This window comes from Triturus cristatus, chromosome 2_2 (genome assembly GCF_964204655.1).
Source record: "Triturus cristatus chromosome 2_2, aTriCri1.1, whole genome shotgun sequence".
Classification (NCBI taxonomy): Eukaryota; Metazoa; Chordata; class Amphibia; order Caudata; family Salamandridae; genus Triturus; species Triturus cristatus.
In genome coordinates this window covers 801,870,109-801,886,550 of record NC_140582.1, presented here as the reverse complement: position 1 = coordinate 801,886,550, position 16,442 = coordinate 801,870,109, and the positions used below count along the sequence as shown (strand labels likewise).

The window sequence follows — 16,442 nt, the reverse complement described above, 5'->3', positions numbered from 1 at the left end:
GACTCTTCATTTTGTCCTGCACCCAGACACTCAGCCTGCAAAGGCAGTGTGTGTGTGTAAGGGTACAGGGCCTCTAAGGGTGGCACAATGGGTGCTGCAGCCCTTAGAGGCCTTCCCTGGTCACAAGGCCCTGGGTACCTAGGGTACCATTTACCAGGGGCTGACATGTGGCCAGGGTTTGCCAATTTGGGTTTTGTTTGTTTTAAGGAAGGAACATGGGCCCTGGGCACCTGATTGGCAGGAGTCCAGGGTACTCTCAGTAAAAGTACATTCAGCAATTTAGCAAAAAGTGGGGGCATACCAAGCAACAAAGATGGCACTTTCTCACAGTGATCTCATGACTTTTTAATGGAATCTGTCGCCAAACCTTTAAAATTTTGCCAGATATGGTTGTGTTTATAATAGATGTTGTGCATGTATAGATTTGTCTTGAGGATCCCTTCTCTCTGAATTTTGTCACTGGTGTAGATTGTCTGTGCTTTGGTAAGTTTCTAAGTGGTAGGATGAATGGTACAATTTGTTATTTAATTTTCGAGAAATTAAGGTCTTGGACTAATAATTCCATCGCTGATTTAAACTGTCAGTATCTAAATGGGGTGATGAAAGCCATTCTGCAAGTCATTATTTCCTGCCTTAAAGAAGGTGAATACTGATAGATTGTAGGTTTGTTATAGAATATAGTTTGTTTTTCCTTGGTGCAGTTTAGCACTCAGTTCTGCAGCTTATTTACCATCCTTTCTTGGTTCAAGCATGGCATCACATGGCTAAATCGCAACAGCAAACCCAGTTCACGCGGATTCTGGCTTCCAGGAGGGGTGTTCTTGTATTTTCGCACTCTGAACTAGCCAAAGTTCCTGAAAACAGGAAAACAGTTGGTGACAACACATAGTTCTGTTTCTCATCAGATGAGCTACAGATAAATAACTTGATGCTTGACCATGGAAAATATGATTGCAGGTCACTGTTAAATTACTGTTCTATTTTTGATGATAATTCCAGCATTGCATATCCTATTGTAGATTGCAGGATATTTTAATGTACAATCAGTGCTATGCAGAGAGTTTTTAATAATGTAGAAATTCTATCTTTTTGTATTTCAGGTTTTCCACCTCCTCCTGGCGGTCCACCGCCATCCCTAATACCTACCATTGAAAGGTAAGTTACCGTTACTCTGTTTAAACTGCCTCTAATACACAATTATCACTTACAAAGCAAGATCGTCTTGTTAACTTAATTATATGCTATCTTAGTACATGTTTTATACTTACTGGCAGATACACCGGGTTTTACACATTTATTTTGGTCTATGTATGTTTAGTCCGCTAACTCGTTTTATTGTGCTTAACCATCTGTTACCTCCCGACAAAAATACTGCACAAGTCTCTGTAGTTTAAAGATTTTTTATCATACTGGAAAAGGTTAATGGGACTTAATTCTTAGAAACTGGTTTAAGCTAATCTTAAGGCACATTTTGGAAATAAGCTTCTTAAACTTGCATTTCACACAAAAGCGATGTTGACATGCCAGCAAGAGACTGATTATTTTAACATGCTATTTGTGTCTGGCTCCTTAGCATTTGTAATTTGTAGGCATTCCTTGAGTGGGGGAAATATTATGTTGTGGGTAGGGGAGCATAAGCACCTTTAATATGGGGATAGTGCCAGCACATTTATATGTTCCTGTCTGCCGGAGTTTTTTGTTTATTTTTTGTGTAGACTAGAGTCCGGTAGGATCAGGGTGCGTGACCTTTTAGGAACTGTTTACATTGGACTGTTCTTTATTTTTTGAATTGTGAATATATCTGTATATTAGTCCTGCAAAACCTCAGTGCAGGTATAGTTGAAGAACGTTTGTTACTTTCAACTCTTAATTTACCTTTTTCTATTGTTTTGCAAATCGTCAAATTGCTTGCTCTTGTCCAGTCTGTATAAGATTCACTAAATGTGTTAAAAGTATCCTGCTAGATTAGATGGCAGCAGTGGACTTAATTTGAAAATAAAATGGCAGTTACTGTTCATTTGGAGATCTGGCACTGGGATGGTGTCTGAGATGGCAAATCTAGTGTAAAGAACACTGCTATTAGAAAACACACTTACATGAAACCTACTGCTGAAACTTTCTGCGATTATACAAAGTAAATGGGATGTGATGTGTCTTTTAAAAGTACTTAGTAGTCTATGAATTGTTCACTTTGAGTAGCTCTTTGGACTTAGAGTTTAGGTCTAGAGTTCTGAGTGGCTGATATGGCTAGGGTTCTGATTGGTTCCTAGGGCTAGGGTTTCTATTGGACCTGAGACTTAGGGTTTAAGTTCTGATTGGCTTATAATGCTAGGGTTCTGGTTAGTTCCTATTGCTAGAGTTCCTATTGGACTTAGGGCTTGGGTTTTGATTAGTGGCTAGGGCTGTGATTGGTTAATAGGACCAAGACTTCCTTTGGCTCTAGGGCTTAGAGCTACGTTTCTGATTGGCTTGGGTTAGGGCTCAAATTGGCCAAAGTCCTCCTGATCACGAGGGCTATTTAACCTTAGGGCTCATGGTATCTTAGCCTGGACATTGGGGCTAAGGGAACAAGGAAAGTTGCAGAGTATATGGCAAATCTGCCGAGATTGGGGAGCACAGAGGTTGCCGCCTCACACAAGATTGGAGGAAGTTCACCTTCAGCAAGCGCTTCTGCATAAGGCTTCAAAGGGTGAGGCGTTAAGATATGCTTGAACACATTCTAAAAATTGATGGAGAGGCCATCAGACCCTGGTGCCTTGCCCTCGTATAAGGCATCTATGGCAACAACTATTTCCTCAACCGAAATAAGGTGACTCAGGGACCTATTGATAATCCTGGTCCAGCCAAACCAAGGCCACCTTGTCGAGGAAGGCGGATATATGGGCAGCAGAGTCTGTAAGCCGTAGTTCCTAGAGACGCTGATATGTCACACACTATGCAAGGACATCATCACTGTCAACCTGTGGCGAGTTAGTCTGTTATGTAATAGTATATATGTTCCCCTGTCGCTTGTCACGACGTAGGAGCCAAGACAAGGTCTTACCTGGCTACCCTCCCTAACTGTATTTGTGCGCTTGAGCATATTTACCAAGGGAACTTATCTCACGGTCTCTTTGGGTATGCACGGGTTACCCAATGAAAAGGTTTCTTGAGGAGTCAGGGTTGTCATGTTCTGAGGTTGCACAATCCATTTGTTACCTTGTCAGGTTAGGGGTACAGATGGTGCACTGTGAGCAAGCAGGACTAAGGCCACATATCTGGATGGTGTGCATGGAGTCAGTCTTGCACAGTCCTGATGTTTATGTTGTCCAACAAATGCACAGTTTTTACTGAGAAACTTGAAGCCGTACGACATGCTAAATCTCTGAACTCTTAAAGCAGGTGGTGATAACTATATTTTGCTTTCCTGGATGAAATGGGAATGGCTGTTGTCTCCAGGTCTTTGAGCTTCTGCTCTAATGATGCAAATTGTCTCCATATATCCCAGAGAATGCCACCATGTTTAGCTATCCCTACCCCCCTTTTAAAAGCTTTAGGGCCTCGCACATTGTGGCATGTTTAGGAGAGAGCTGTGCGGAAATGCCGTTGTGGTTTGGGTGAGGAAGAGTTCAGAAACGTCAGCTTTAATTTGACCGGAGAGTGATCTGAGAGTGTGCACTGTAGGTGGGAAACCACTGTAGCCCGTGCCCACCAGTCAGGGGTGGAAAGCCAATAACCCAGTCGAGAAGAGCAATTATGCAGATCGGAATAATGTGTGTTCTCTGTTTTGGAAGGGTGCGTCTCCCACCAGAGGTCAAACAGCCCAAAAAGATTGATAATATCTTCCAGGACTCTTAATGATTCAGTATGAAGAGGGATCGCTAAGAACTCAAGCTGCAAGATAGCATCCCAATCCCAAATACTAAGAATCCGACCAATTATAGGTCGCGGGAAGAGAGGGGGGGGGGGGGGTCACCCATGGGAGGTTTGGGCTCTAAAGATTTGTGTGCCCTTTCCACAATTAACACTCCAGACAGGCTGTCGTGTCCTAACAGGCCGATCATAAGCGTTTTAACAAACGAGGTCATCCTGCCAGTGTCTGTGGATTCTACCAAGCCTGCTATGCAGATGTTGTTCTGCCAGGACTTGGCTGCTACATATTAATTTTTCACCGCCACAGCGAGGGTCTGCTTCTCTAGTCATGACAGTTTGGATTTGGTTTCAGAGAGTTTGTCCTCTAGCCCAGAAATCCTCCTTTCTGCGCTATCTATTCTGACAGAGTATTGGTCTAGCTGTTCCATCAGTCCATCCAACCGAGTGGTCATAGTATCAGTATTGGCATCCAGGGATTGGAGGCTAGTTTGAAGTTCTCTAAGGAGCACAATAGCAGAGTTGGACACACCCAGGTGGTCCGGCGAGTAGGCAATGTCCTCCCTGGACTCTGATTCAGTGCGCCGGGGTGCTTAACCTGTCTGAAATTGGTTTTTACCATTGTGGCAATTGCTGGGCGAATGGAGGAGCTGGAATAGACGTTGTTGTCCCTCAACAATAAACTGTCCATGCCTAGGTGGGCGGACTCCCCCTACAGCAACCCTCAGAATAAGCTCAAATATAGGTACACAAGTCTGGGGGAACTGCAGGCAGATCAAGGGGGTCCAACACAGTAGCTAAAATCTGTACTGACAGCGACGGTCCGAAAAGTGCAGGCCTCCTACAATAATGCCCAGCCATCAGCGAGCCTACCAGGCCCAGGACCACCCGATATCAAAAAGGCCCATTGGTTCAATTCTGGCCACCCACCGGGTCTCTGGCTCCAAAGAGAGCAGCTCACTTGGCACAATTAGATATCCCACCCACTGCGGGTCGTCCACAACAGCCGGGGCAACTGCAGCACAGGTCACTGCTTCAGGAGGCCTCACTTGTGCTCACCGGTGTCTGTGGAATGAGCCAATGCCATGAACCCTGCTCTGCACTGGAGTGGTACAGGCTGCAGGTGCAGCAAACAAGGCCGCTGTCTCCCTTGCGCCGTCACTGGGCCTCCCCTTGCTGCCAAACGTGGTGCACTAACAAACCTGTGTTGAAGCATGTGGATAGGAGCGCCCGGCAGGCGGGTGGGATGGCCTATGGGTCATTGGTGGCCCCTGTCGTGGTTTGACCTCTGAGGCCATCTGTACTGCAGCAGGCCACTGCTCACGATGGTGGCCACACCTTCTTGGCTACTGGTGTACATGCCTTCCATTCTAAACCTTAATCCCTTCAAACACACACTCCCTGTTCATACAAAACACCATCTTTACCCTCTACTTACTCCTAGCAGACCCCTTTCCAGCACTACCAATCCTATACTCAACCCTCTCTCATATCATCCACCAACAACACCCTCCTCCTCTTTTTGCCCAAAACAAGCAGCCAAACAAACTTTACACTCCACCACACATATTACTTATTCCTACTACCAAATCCAATACAAACACTCATAACCCCAGTCCTTCTCCTCTCACAAACCACATACTCTCCTTCGACACACACCATTACCCCTAACCATCTTCCAATTACCAACCATACTTTACATCCAAACCCTTCACAGACATTCACTACATCAGTATCGCATCTAGCTACTCCACAAAACCTAGGACACACACCAGCACATCACAAACACACACACACAAATGTCTTACTACATTCTGTCACAAAACCCCCTCATGACTAAAACAATAATAATGATCCTAAACCAACTTTACTCCCGAATTTTTTATCTTCGCCAACTCCCACCACAAACACCCCAACACAACAACACTCATTCACCCATGTCTTATCAATTGCACAATTTAGAGCCTTAAAATATGACCCACATGCTACACCACCACCCCTAACCTATACACCTTTCACCATAAGCAGACACAAACAAAATAAACAACATTCCATTCTTCCCAACTTCGCATCTCCTTCTCTATTACACAGCAAGACAACTCTATGAAAACAGTCACACCACTACCAAACAAATCTCTAGACTGCCTACTAAGAATTGCTCGATTACTCTTTAAAGACTAGCCTCACATCTATGACCTACTCACTGACACACAACCTGACTTACTCTTCATAACAATCATTGTTGGGAGATCACATGGCTCCAGTATTGCATGAAACTGTTCCTCCAGGCTATCGGACTGTCACACAAAATCTTATAGGCAAAAGAGGAGGCGGACTAGCTGTTATAGTCAAGAAATAATAAATCTCACCAAAGCTGACAATGTTTCCATACAAGGTTGTTTGGCCCTCATCACCAGATGCAACCCTACACCAATTTCCTCCTGTAACTTCCTTGTTCTTTACAAACCACTATCCGTGGACCCTGTCTGGCACCTCTGGATATTCACAAGGTGAGGAATATGCAGTTAGAGTATCCACCAAACCGAGCCTTACCAAAGGTAAGTAACCTGTTAGTTTGAATTGACACACAGTCCATTGGCAACAACTGACTTCATTGAACATCTGCAGGCCCATAGGAATGACTCCATCACAATGATGATAAATATTAAAAGTACAAAGCAAATAATAGCTGGAACCAAGAAGGAAATAACGAATGTACAACTACCAGTGTGCCATAAAGGACTTAGTTAGGCTCTCAAACCCTAATGCTAAGGCTTACAGAGCAGACGACTGAGGCTCCTTTGTCTAGAAATCCACATGCTTCACAAAGCTAATGTGAGGATCTAGAAAGTCAGTTCCTTCTGGACTGGACATGGAACCAGAACCTAAAGATGGATATGGAACCAGATCACTTTGAGGGCTACTTAACTGACTTTGTTACCACAGGTTTAGGTAAGATAGAGGAGGTTAAAATGAAAACAGAAAAATTTTGTAGGGTGCAGTCGAATAAATGACACATTTCTAGGCAAAGTATCGCTCCAAATACATTCTTTCTTTTAAAGAAATGTGCTTAGCATTGTTTTCAAAAAGAGCAAGAAATGTTCTTTCATGAATTGAGCATACTCCTAATTCAGCACCTTTTGTAGTTTGTACTTGTGTGTAATGAAGCCAGTCATGAACCACTTTGTTTAAGAAATTATATGATGATGATGCACGTAGTCTTTCAGCCTACCTAGCGTCTAGCTAGAACTAAAGCCTACCTCATCTCGACTCCACAAGATGTTGCAAAAGTCCTACGACTTCACTTTAGTGATGAGGAAATTAGAGTGATCATAAAGACGAGATAAAAAGAGTCATAAGAGGGAAGAAGAACAAGATCAGTGTTTTAATGGTGGTGAATCCATTGAATCAATCTCAGAAACGCAAACGGAAATTAAACCTTTCATTGAGATTTTATGCTTGAATGTACACATGCATTGGTAATAGGTACTAGGCCATACACGGATGAAGGAAGAGCTGGGTGATGAGCATATTTGAACAGTTGTTGAGTGTATCCTAAAACCATGAACTATCTAGAGTCTAGCTAAGCTAAAGCCCTGACAAAAGAACAGTTAACCCCATGTCTACAAGGCTCTACACCCTGTTAGGAAGGCTAAGTAGTTTAACTGTAGTTTGGCTGTTGTAGTTTGGCTGTATTTGTAACTGAAACTATTATACTGTTTTCAAGGGCCAGCTATGCTGAACCCAAGGATTGAGTTATTACCTTTTCAGAAGACCAATGCATGTTTGATTTTCAGGGAATGTCTACAAGAATTTTAATAGAACTCTGAGGTATCATTATAGATGGTTTTTGACACAGACAGACTGGTAGGGTGGCAACCTTCCATCACAACATGGTGGACACTATGTCTGGTCCTGATGTTTCATGTGATGGCCTAATGCGTTCTTGGTGTTGTTGTCATGCTTTGTTTTCACTCAACTACATTATCTAAAACAACTGAAAACAGTTATTTGCTGGTGAAAAGTTCCAGATTGGATGTAGAGTCTGTAGTGACCTGAAATAGGTTGGTCACCAAACAGGTTCGTGAGCAATTAGCTCTGGAATGCATGTTAAAGCATTTTTGCTGTGTGAAAGTGTGGCATTTCTACCATGTTTCTGTAGTGCATCTGTCCACGAGAGGCAATCCCAACAAAAACTGCCGCTATAGAGCCTTGGTGAAATGAGCAGACTTTGAAGGGGTAGCCAATTGTTTTGAGTATTCGACCGATGCAGCCCAGTAAGCAAACATTCTCAGTATTTTCTCAGTAATAAAAAAAGACTGAGTATGTTTCTCAAAAGTCCCCTGGAGAAAGAAAAGTGGACACTGTGCCCACTCATTCTCTAATGTATTATAGAACAGTCACTTTATTTGTCATAAGCCTCACAGAGGATATATACATGGGGCAAATAGGCAGATGGCTCACAGCTCCAAAACATATATATGTAATTTTATTTCCTGAACAGAAAAGTGTCCTTGAGTTGTCAAAATGTATATTTGTACATATTCCTGAAATTGCAAAGTTTGGACCATTAAGGCACCAAGCATGGTTCAATTCTAGGGCCATCTGTACCCACCACTCCGTTGTACCAATGGCCTTCTATTAACCATCTTTGATGGTTCACTGGTGTTTATATTGACCTCATGTCTAATTCACAATAAGGAACTAGCGGGATGTAGGATGACACTGCTTTTTGCAAAGAATTTTGTTTTCTGTTGTGGAGTATGACATTCTTGTGATTACAAGCGGTCGAATTCATCAGCTTTTTAGGTCGAAGTCTAGTAGACAGCTAAAGACATCTTGGGGACATTCATAAAGCTCCCATGGGATTATATTCTGCCTGTTGCTTACCATTGTCTTTATGGATTGTGTAAGGAAACTGGCTTTTTGCAGGTCCCCACCCCCTCCATACACAAACACACACACACACACACTTTATGCCCCCATTTGGACTACTAACTGCTGGGTTTTTGACTTTGAGGGTGCACTGAGGCATAGGAACCAAACCCCAGAACCAGTGTTCTGTCCCACTACAAAAGATATGTCGAATTGGATGTCCACAATTGGTAAGCACGGACTTACTTGTAAGTTCCTAGTATATGGTACCCAGGGTACCAAGCCATGTAAGGCAGAGTGTCCACCCAGGGCTGCTCACTGTTTGCACCACACTGTGTGTAACAAAGTACAAAATGGTTCCCAGCCAGCCACTGCAGACTGGAAAGACAGTTGTCCAGAGAAGGCCACTCAAGGTGTTAGCCTAAAAGGCAAGCTTTAGTGGGGAGGCTGCCTTTAAAGGGCACCCAGGGATAACACTCCTGAGCAGGCTGCCTTTTGTTCATGTAGACAAGTTGGAGACTGGGCCATAGAGGGAAAACCCATCCTCAGACCAGTTTTCCCATGGGCGTGTAGCCCTTAGGTAGCCACACCTCTGTGGTGGGCTACAAAGCTCCTCACAGTAGAGGGAATGTTCAGACATTTTGAGAGTGGCAAGAATATTGCATTCTGGAATTGCCAAATGCCACAGATCGCTGGAACTTTGTCACGAAAGAAGAGGGGACCTATTAGCCTATTGGCTAGTGACCGTTTTGTCCTCTCAGTACACTTTCCCAGGATATAATGGGCACCCCTGGCACCTTGAACTTTAGTACACGTTCGATTTGGAGAACACTTTAGGCTAGTGAAGTTTGGACTGTGCCTGTGGCTCAGGGAAAAGTTTTTCCCAGCCCCAGATCAAAATAGCGACTCCAAGAGTTAGTCCGCTGACTCCCTGGAAATGCAAAAGGGACATCAATGCTGAGGAAGCCCAAACCGGCAAAGCAGTAGCCACTTCTGAGGAATTACCGGTGACCGCCGCCGGGCGCACCTAGAGGCAAATATGAGATAGCCAAAAGCTGCACTTGAGTCTGCAGGACCCGGGAGTGCTAGCAAAGTCTGGATGCGTCACCCAAGAGGGACACTAACCCCCACCAAAGATATCCGCTGTGACCGCTGTGTTGCGAGATTGGCGGGCTCAAGCCACAGCTGGCCTTCTACTGTCGCAAAGAGGAGATCGTGAGACCCTGAGTGCAGTGTTCAAAGTCGCCCCACCCCACCCACGGACCAACGAATCATCCGCAATTCGCCCCGTCGACTGCACCGCTCCCGGAGCATCATTGAGCATTTTTTCTTCCTGCATCCCCCCGCATCTCCATTGTCTATGGTGATCGATTCCTAAAGTCTGGACCTGGACTGGAAAAGTCTGGTGGCCAGGTAACTGTCCAAGGTAACCTTACTGGAAGCCTACACCTACACCCTGTTGGATTTGGTTGCCCAAGTTGGGCTGAAGTTACCAAACTAACTATTTCAAACTTTCCAAAAGTTTGCACAGTTTTTGTTGACCAAAACTTGGTTTGCAGTTTGATTAAAAGTTATATGATGCTTCTAAAATCTGTATCTCGGGAACCCTCCGGTGAATTTTAATGATCAGCGACTCAAAAAATTCATGAGAACATGCTCTATTTGTAGAAATTGTAGTTGTCTCCTTCTTGTTGTGTGACTATCTTATTTCATCGTTTGGTGCTGTTAAATGCCTTACTGCTCGAAGCTACAGCTACCCTTAAGTTTTGCAAACCAGCCTAACTAGACCCAGGACAGTTTTCTGGCTTTTTATTTTCTGACTTTAATTGATTTAGGCTGTCCAGCTTGAGTTCGTCCCTCCAAAGGAGAAAAGCCTTTTCACACCACCTCTCCTTGTATTCTTCCGAAAGTGCTCCTTTCTGTAAACAGGCCTGTCAATCTTTTTCTTGTAATATTTGCTATGTGTTCAAATAAATAGGTTACATAAAGGGCTCTGTCTTCAAGAGAGTTTCTGTTTACTATAATTTTTCTGACTTCAAATTGAGAGGATATATGTGCCAATTTGCCTCAATACCGAGGGTAGGAAAGCTTTTTTTTTTTCTAGTACACAACATTTAAATGAACTGTAGAAGTATTTCAGAAAATATAAGAATTAGGAAAGCACAAATAAAGCAATTTATTTGTTAATTCTTAAGTGTGTGGGAAAAAAATACTTTAGTATGATTTAAGCAAGAAAAGACCACTCTTTTGCCACACCACTCTTTTGCCACACCACTCTTTTGCCACTCCGTTCTGTTCTGCACAACTCCACTCAAGGCTACTCTGCAACACTGCCTTCTGCGCCAATACGCTTTACGCCAATGCACTTTGCACTCTGTACCATTTCACTCTACGCCCCTGCACTCAAAGCCTATCCACTGTAGGCCACTGTAATCTACTCTGCACTCTGTACTTTATGCAATTACACTCTTCGCTACTCTATGCAATTACATTCTGCCCTACACCTCTGCACCACTCCGTTCAACGCCACTTCTCTCTACTCTACGCCACACCACTCTATGCCTGTCTGACTCAGTTGGAAATCTGTATTACTACACGTGCTAACCTGTTGAATCCAGCCGGTGGGGACAATGGTAAGATGGTCTGACCACTCCACTCGGTGTTCTAGTGGGGTAACAGACTATACTACTCGCCAGGAAGCACACCCAAGGGAATGGAGGAGTGGATAAAACAAAGAAACAACAGCCTACGGGCGCTTGGCAATGGGGATTGGTCTCCCTGCTGTGTCAACTGAATACATTTCTAGGAACAGTGAGAGATGAGCTAATTCCACTGGTGCTAACAGTTGTCAGTAAAAAAGGAGATGAGGGAACAGTATAAGAAGCAAGCTCATATGGTCATCCTCTTTCAGCAACTCTTATGCTCCCCATTCACTGTACATACTCATTTACATGCCCAATGAGACTGTTGAATGGTTAGCGGAAACAAACAAGGAGTGGAATGTTCCTCAGTCCTGGGAAACAATGTAGTCTCGACTCTGACCTATTATTCTTAGCAAGGCTCAGTTGCATACCATTTCCCAGTCGCATAGCATATGTCAAAAAAGTACAGAGAAAAGGAAATATTCTAGTTTAAAGAGTTACAAAAGCCAGCTACACGCACGCATGGCAAAACATAAAAGGAGAGGTTTTGTAGCACTTAGCTCCCAGTTTTCGCGCCTGGTAGTACCTCCGTGACTGCATGGTCTTCCCATGCGTCTATGGCTGAGAGGAATCCTCAGCCGTCTGCCGTAGAGCTTTTGAGCGATGTCGGCGTTAAGTGGTTGTCCCTTTAAGAAAGCCAAGGCCGGGAAGGAGCCTCCATGCCCTGTTAGGTCCTCAGGAAAATTCCCAACATTGCATGGTTGTGGGAAACGTCTAGTAATGGCAAGATGTGCTCAAAACCAGAAAGCGTGTTTAGAAGAAGCACACCGGCCCCTCGTTACCACACCTCATTTAGTCTGGCAGGGCTCGACTACCGAAATAAATGCACTGACCAGGATACAAGAGCATCTTCTTTGCTGTAAGGAAAAGTGACTAGCACGATTAAGGGACGTGGCCTTTATTCCCCCAAAATGAAAATGGCTGACAGTACGTCGGCTCTCACTCAAACATCCCATTTCCAGGCCAGAGACTCATGGAAAACTGAGTCCGAGTCCTAGCGTGCACAGTAGAACAATCGGGGGAGCATACTCGCTAGCCAGAAGAAGCCATAGAAGCACTATCAATCATCTCTTTCCCTCATCACTATCAGCCTCCGCTCATTCAGTGTAAGTATATTACTTTGTTTTTAGGGGTGTGTATTGCCCCACCTGCCTCGAACCGAGAGGAGCATATCCGGAAATTCATTGTAGCCTGTATAGGGTCTAAACAGTGCTGCTTCACTCTTTGCTACTCCACTCTGCCAATGCACTCTATGTCCCTGTGCTCTATGTCCATGCCCACGACGCCATTGCACTCTGCACCACTCTGCCCCACTCTGCCCCACTCTGCCCCACTCTGCCCCACTCTGCCCCACTCTACCCCACTCTGCCCCACTCTGCCCCACTCTGCCCCACTCTGCCCCACTCTGCCCCACTCTGCCCCACTCTGCCCCACTCTGCCCCACTCTGCCCCACTCTGCCCCACTCTGCCCCACTCTGCCCCACTCTGCCCCACTCTGCCCCACTCTGCCCCACTCTGCCCCACTCTGCCCCACTCTGCCCCACTCTGCCCCACTCTGCCCCACTCTGCCCCACTCTGCCCCACTCTGCCCCACTCTGCCCCACTCTGCCCCACTCTGCCCCACTCTGCCCCACTCTGCCCCACTCTGCCCCACTCTGCCCCACTCTACTCCACTCTACTCCACTCTGCCCCACTCTGCCCCACTCTACTCCACTCTGCCCCTCTCCACTGCACTCTACGCCTCTCCACTGCACTCTACGCCTCTCCACTGCACTCTACGCCGCTCCACTGCACTCTACGCCGCTCCACTGCACTCTACGCCGCTCCACGGCACTCTACGCCTCTCCACGGCACTCTACGCCTCTCCACGGCACTCTACGCCTCTCCACGGCACTCTACGCCTCTCCACGGCACTCTACGCCTCTCCACGGCACTCTACGCCTCTCCACGGCACTCTGTGCCTCTCCACGGCACTCTGTGCCTCTATACGTCACTATACTTAATGCCACTGTACTCTATGCCACTCTGCACCACAGGACTCTACAGAATGCTACTCTACAACACTCTACTCTGCACCACTGCACACTCCACTTCTGAACTCTATGCCCTCTACTCTGCACTCTGTGTCAATGCACTTCACTCTGTGTCACTCTGCGGCACTCTACTCTGCACCCTATGCCACTCTACTCTGCACCCTATGCCACTCTACTCTGCACCCTACGCCATTACACTCCAATACACGACACTTTGTTATTCCACTCTGACACTCCTTGCCACTCATCCTTACTGCACTAACTGTTAGTCATTCTGAACAACAGACACTCTAGTGTGCAACATGGCTAAAACACAGTGGCACAGGTGAGACCTATTAGCTTTGCAAGTGCTTATTAATTCCGCATTTAGAGATGCACACAAGTGAATCCTATTGAAACCTAGCACCAGAAGTACAATGCCTTGATAGTGCACATAGCAGGATTTTTGTCCATCACTGATCTTCACAAGTGCTGAAACAGATTTACAGCAGTTGCTGTTGCTTCCGATGGTGCTTTCAGATGACAGTCCAGGCCGGGTAATGTGTGTACATTCCAGTGCCTAACAGTGTGTCACAAGAAAAAATCGACATCTTGTAAAATCTATTAGGACAGATTTGAGGGGGAGTCAATGAAACGTAGTGTTTGCTGTTGATCATGAAATGTGTAGCCTGGCAGTGCCCCTGGTGGATCTGTATACAGAATTGGGCATTTGAAGGATACCAGACAAACATTTTAGAGTAGAAGAGAGCTGGTATGGCCTTCCTAAGGCCAAATTATGCATTTACTGTGCTCTTAGCATGGCCGCAGGCCATGTCCAGCCACATTTTGATGTGATGTTGAGCACTGGATCAGGACACTGTTGTGTGTTTGGTTTTGGTGTGTATAGTTAGCCATCATTCTATATTTCCATCCATCTTTTGATCTTTATAGGTTGCAAACATATAGATAAATGTAGATAGAAACATAAACACGCACTTTCTTGACATTGTTTTACATTTCAAAACCAGGTCTAACGCTGTGGGCAGCTATAATGTTCACGTTTACAATTGCTTGGCACAAGAACTCTTTCTGAATGAAATCTTCACATCCGTCTAGCTTACTACAAAGGTGAAAATATAAATGAATCCAAATGTGATTTCCGAACAGGTGGTCTTTAAATAGACCACTATAAATAAAATATGACACTACAGTAACTTAACATCTGGCAAGCACAGCTCTTTAAATGGAGGCTAAGTTGCATGCAGGAATACATAGGCTGGAAAGCTAAGCAAGCAAGGATTAATAAGACTGTACTTTACTTCTGATACTTTCTATAGTTTCCGCTTCATTAATTGTCATAATATGTTCTTCTTTATCACGTTTATAAAAAGAATTATTTAGGATCACAGTCATGCTATGAACAGTAGAGGTATCTAGGAGAGGCTGTTTGCTAAATTTGTCAAATCTATGTGAAATTTGACTTGGATGTATAAGTAACTTTATTCTCCTACACGGAATCTTTTCCAGTGTCAAACCTTTTAGAAGGCATCAGCAAGTAATAATAAATATAATGGATAAGAGCAACAAGGAATGATCATGGGAAGAGGGTTCCTGATGAGGTTTATCTTACCTATTAAGTGTCAATAGACTTAAGTGCCAGAAGTTATTTTGTCAGTTCCACCACTAACTGCTCAGCCAAAGTTTTGTTGTGTCATAGCACCTACAAATACCTTGAACATGCCACAAAACACATGGAGATGTTTTATGTAAAATTTGCTTTGCTCTTTGCTGATGGCTGTTGGAGATGCACAGAATGTTAGGAGTCATGTTCAGTGGCCCTTAAATCGTTTGTGCTTTCAACAGTAGCCAAGGGGTGTACAGTAAACTACAGTTTTCAAGATCTGCAATGCACATGTACCATAGTTCAATATAACTGTGGAAGAAATAAGTGTTAAATCAATAATTTGGATGTGTACTGGTACATCTTTTTCAGTTCGAAAAACACATTAAGTGTTATTAAATGGACACCAGGAATTCCACTAAAGATATCAGTCAGTCAGTCAATAAGTCTTTATTCGATTAACATCATAAAAGACATTCTATACAAGTTAAAACGGTTCATAAACAGTACAATTCATATTACAATACAAGATAAAAATTCTAAAATCATGTAAAATATTTCATGGTGAACAAATCATTAAGACATAATGTCAAACATAATACAATACAGTGAAAAACGCGCCAGTCTAACCTAATAGTCCATAATAATGGAAGCGGCTGGAACCTTATGGGACACATATCACGGCTTGAGTTTCCGTACCCTAAGAATCCATGCCCAACTAATGAATTTGGCAACACCTATTACTACAGGTTTTGATGTGTCTGTTTTCAAGATTCTACTAGCAATCTGTGCAGAACGAGTGCTCATTAATCTGCAGACGGGTCGAAGCCAAACACGTCGAGGAAGTAGATAAGTTGGACAACAGAAAAGGAAATGGTCCATAGATTCGATCGTATCTACACAGAAGGGGCACTTATCGCTACCAAGAGGACTCCAGCTTTTGGTGAGTCCTCGCAGTGGTAGGGCGCCCACTCTAAACTGGTGAGGTGATACAGTTTGCGATCAAAATGTTTCAGAATGGTATCCCAGTAACCCTCATAGACAGACTCATCCTTAAAAGCAAAGAATGTGGCAGTCATCGAGGTGCCCATAAGGGAAGCAAATCTCCTGTTCTTAATAAAGCACCAATAGGCATCCTTTAGGACATTTTTCGGCGGGAAAACTACAGTATCTGGGTTTGCCCAAAGGTCACCCATCCCAAGGTCAATCAACAGGGTTTTAATACCGGACAACCAGGGTATCCTGTATGAACCCTCCAGCCCTTTGACCTCCAGGAGGGCTTTAGCATAAATCGATAATTCAGGTGTAGTCCACAAGCGACGCCAAAACGCCAGGGGTCTACCACTAAAGATATTATGTTCAGTGACAATTCCTGATTCAGGT

General features: G+C 44.4%; 1 protein-coding gene across 1 annotated transcript in view; it reads left to right on the top strand.

Moving 5' to 3' along the window:
* FIP1L1 (factor interacting with PAPOLA and CPSF1) overlaps positions 1-16,442 on the top strand; it is a 520,306-nt gene that overhangs the window by 417,787 nt on the left and 86,077 nt on the right. The window contains exon 12 of the mRNA XM_085642102.1: positions 1,101-1,155. Coding sequence (XP_085498228.1) covers positions 1,101-1,155 — 55 coding nt within the window. The remainder of the gene's footprint in view (positions 1-1,100; positions 1,156-16,442) is intronic.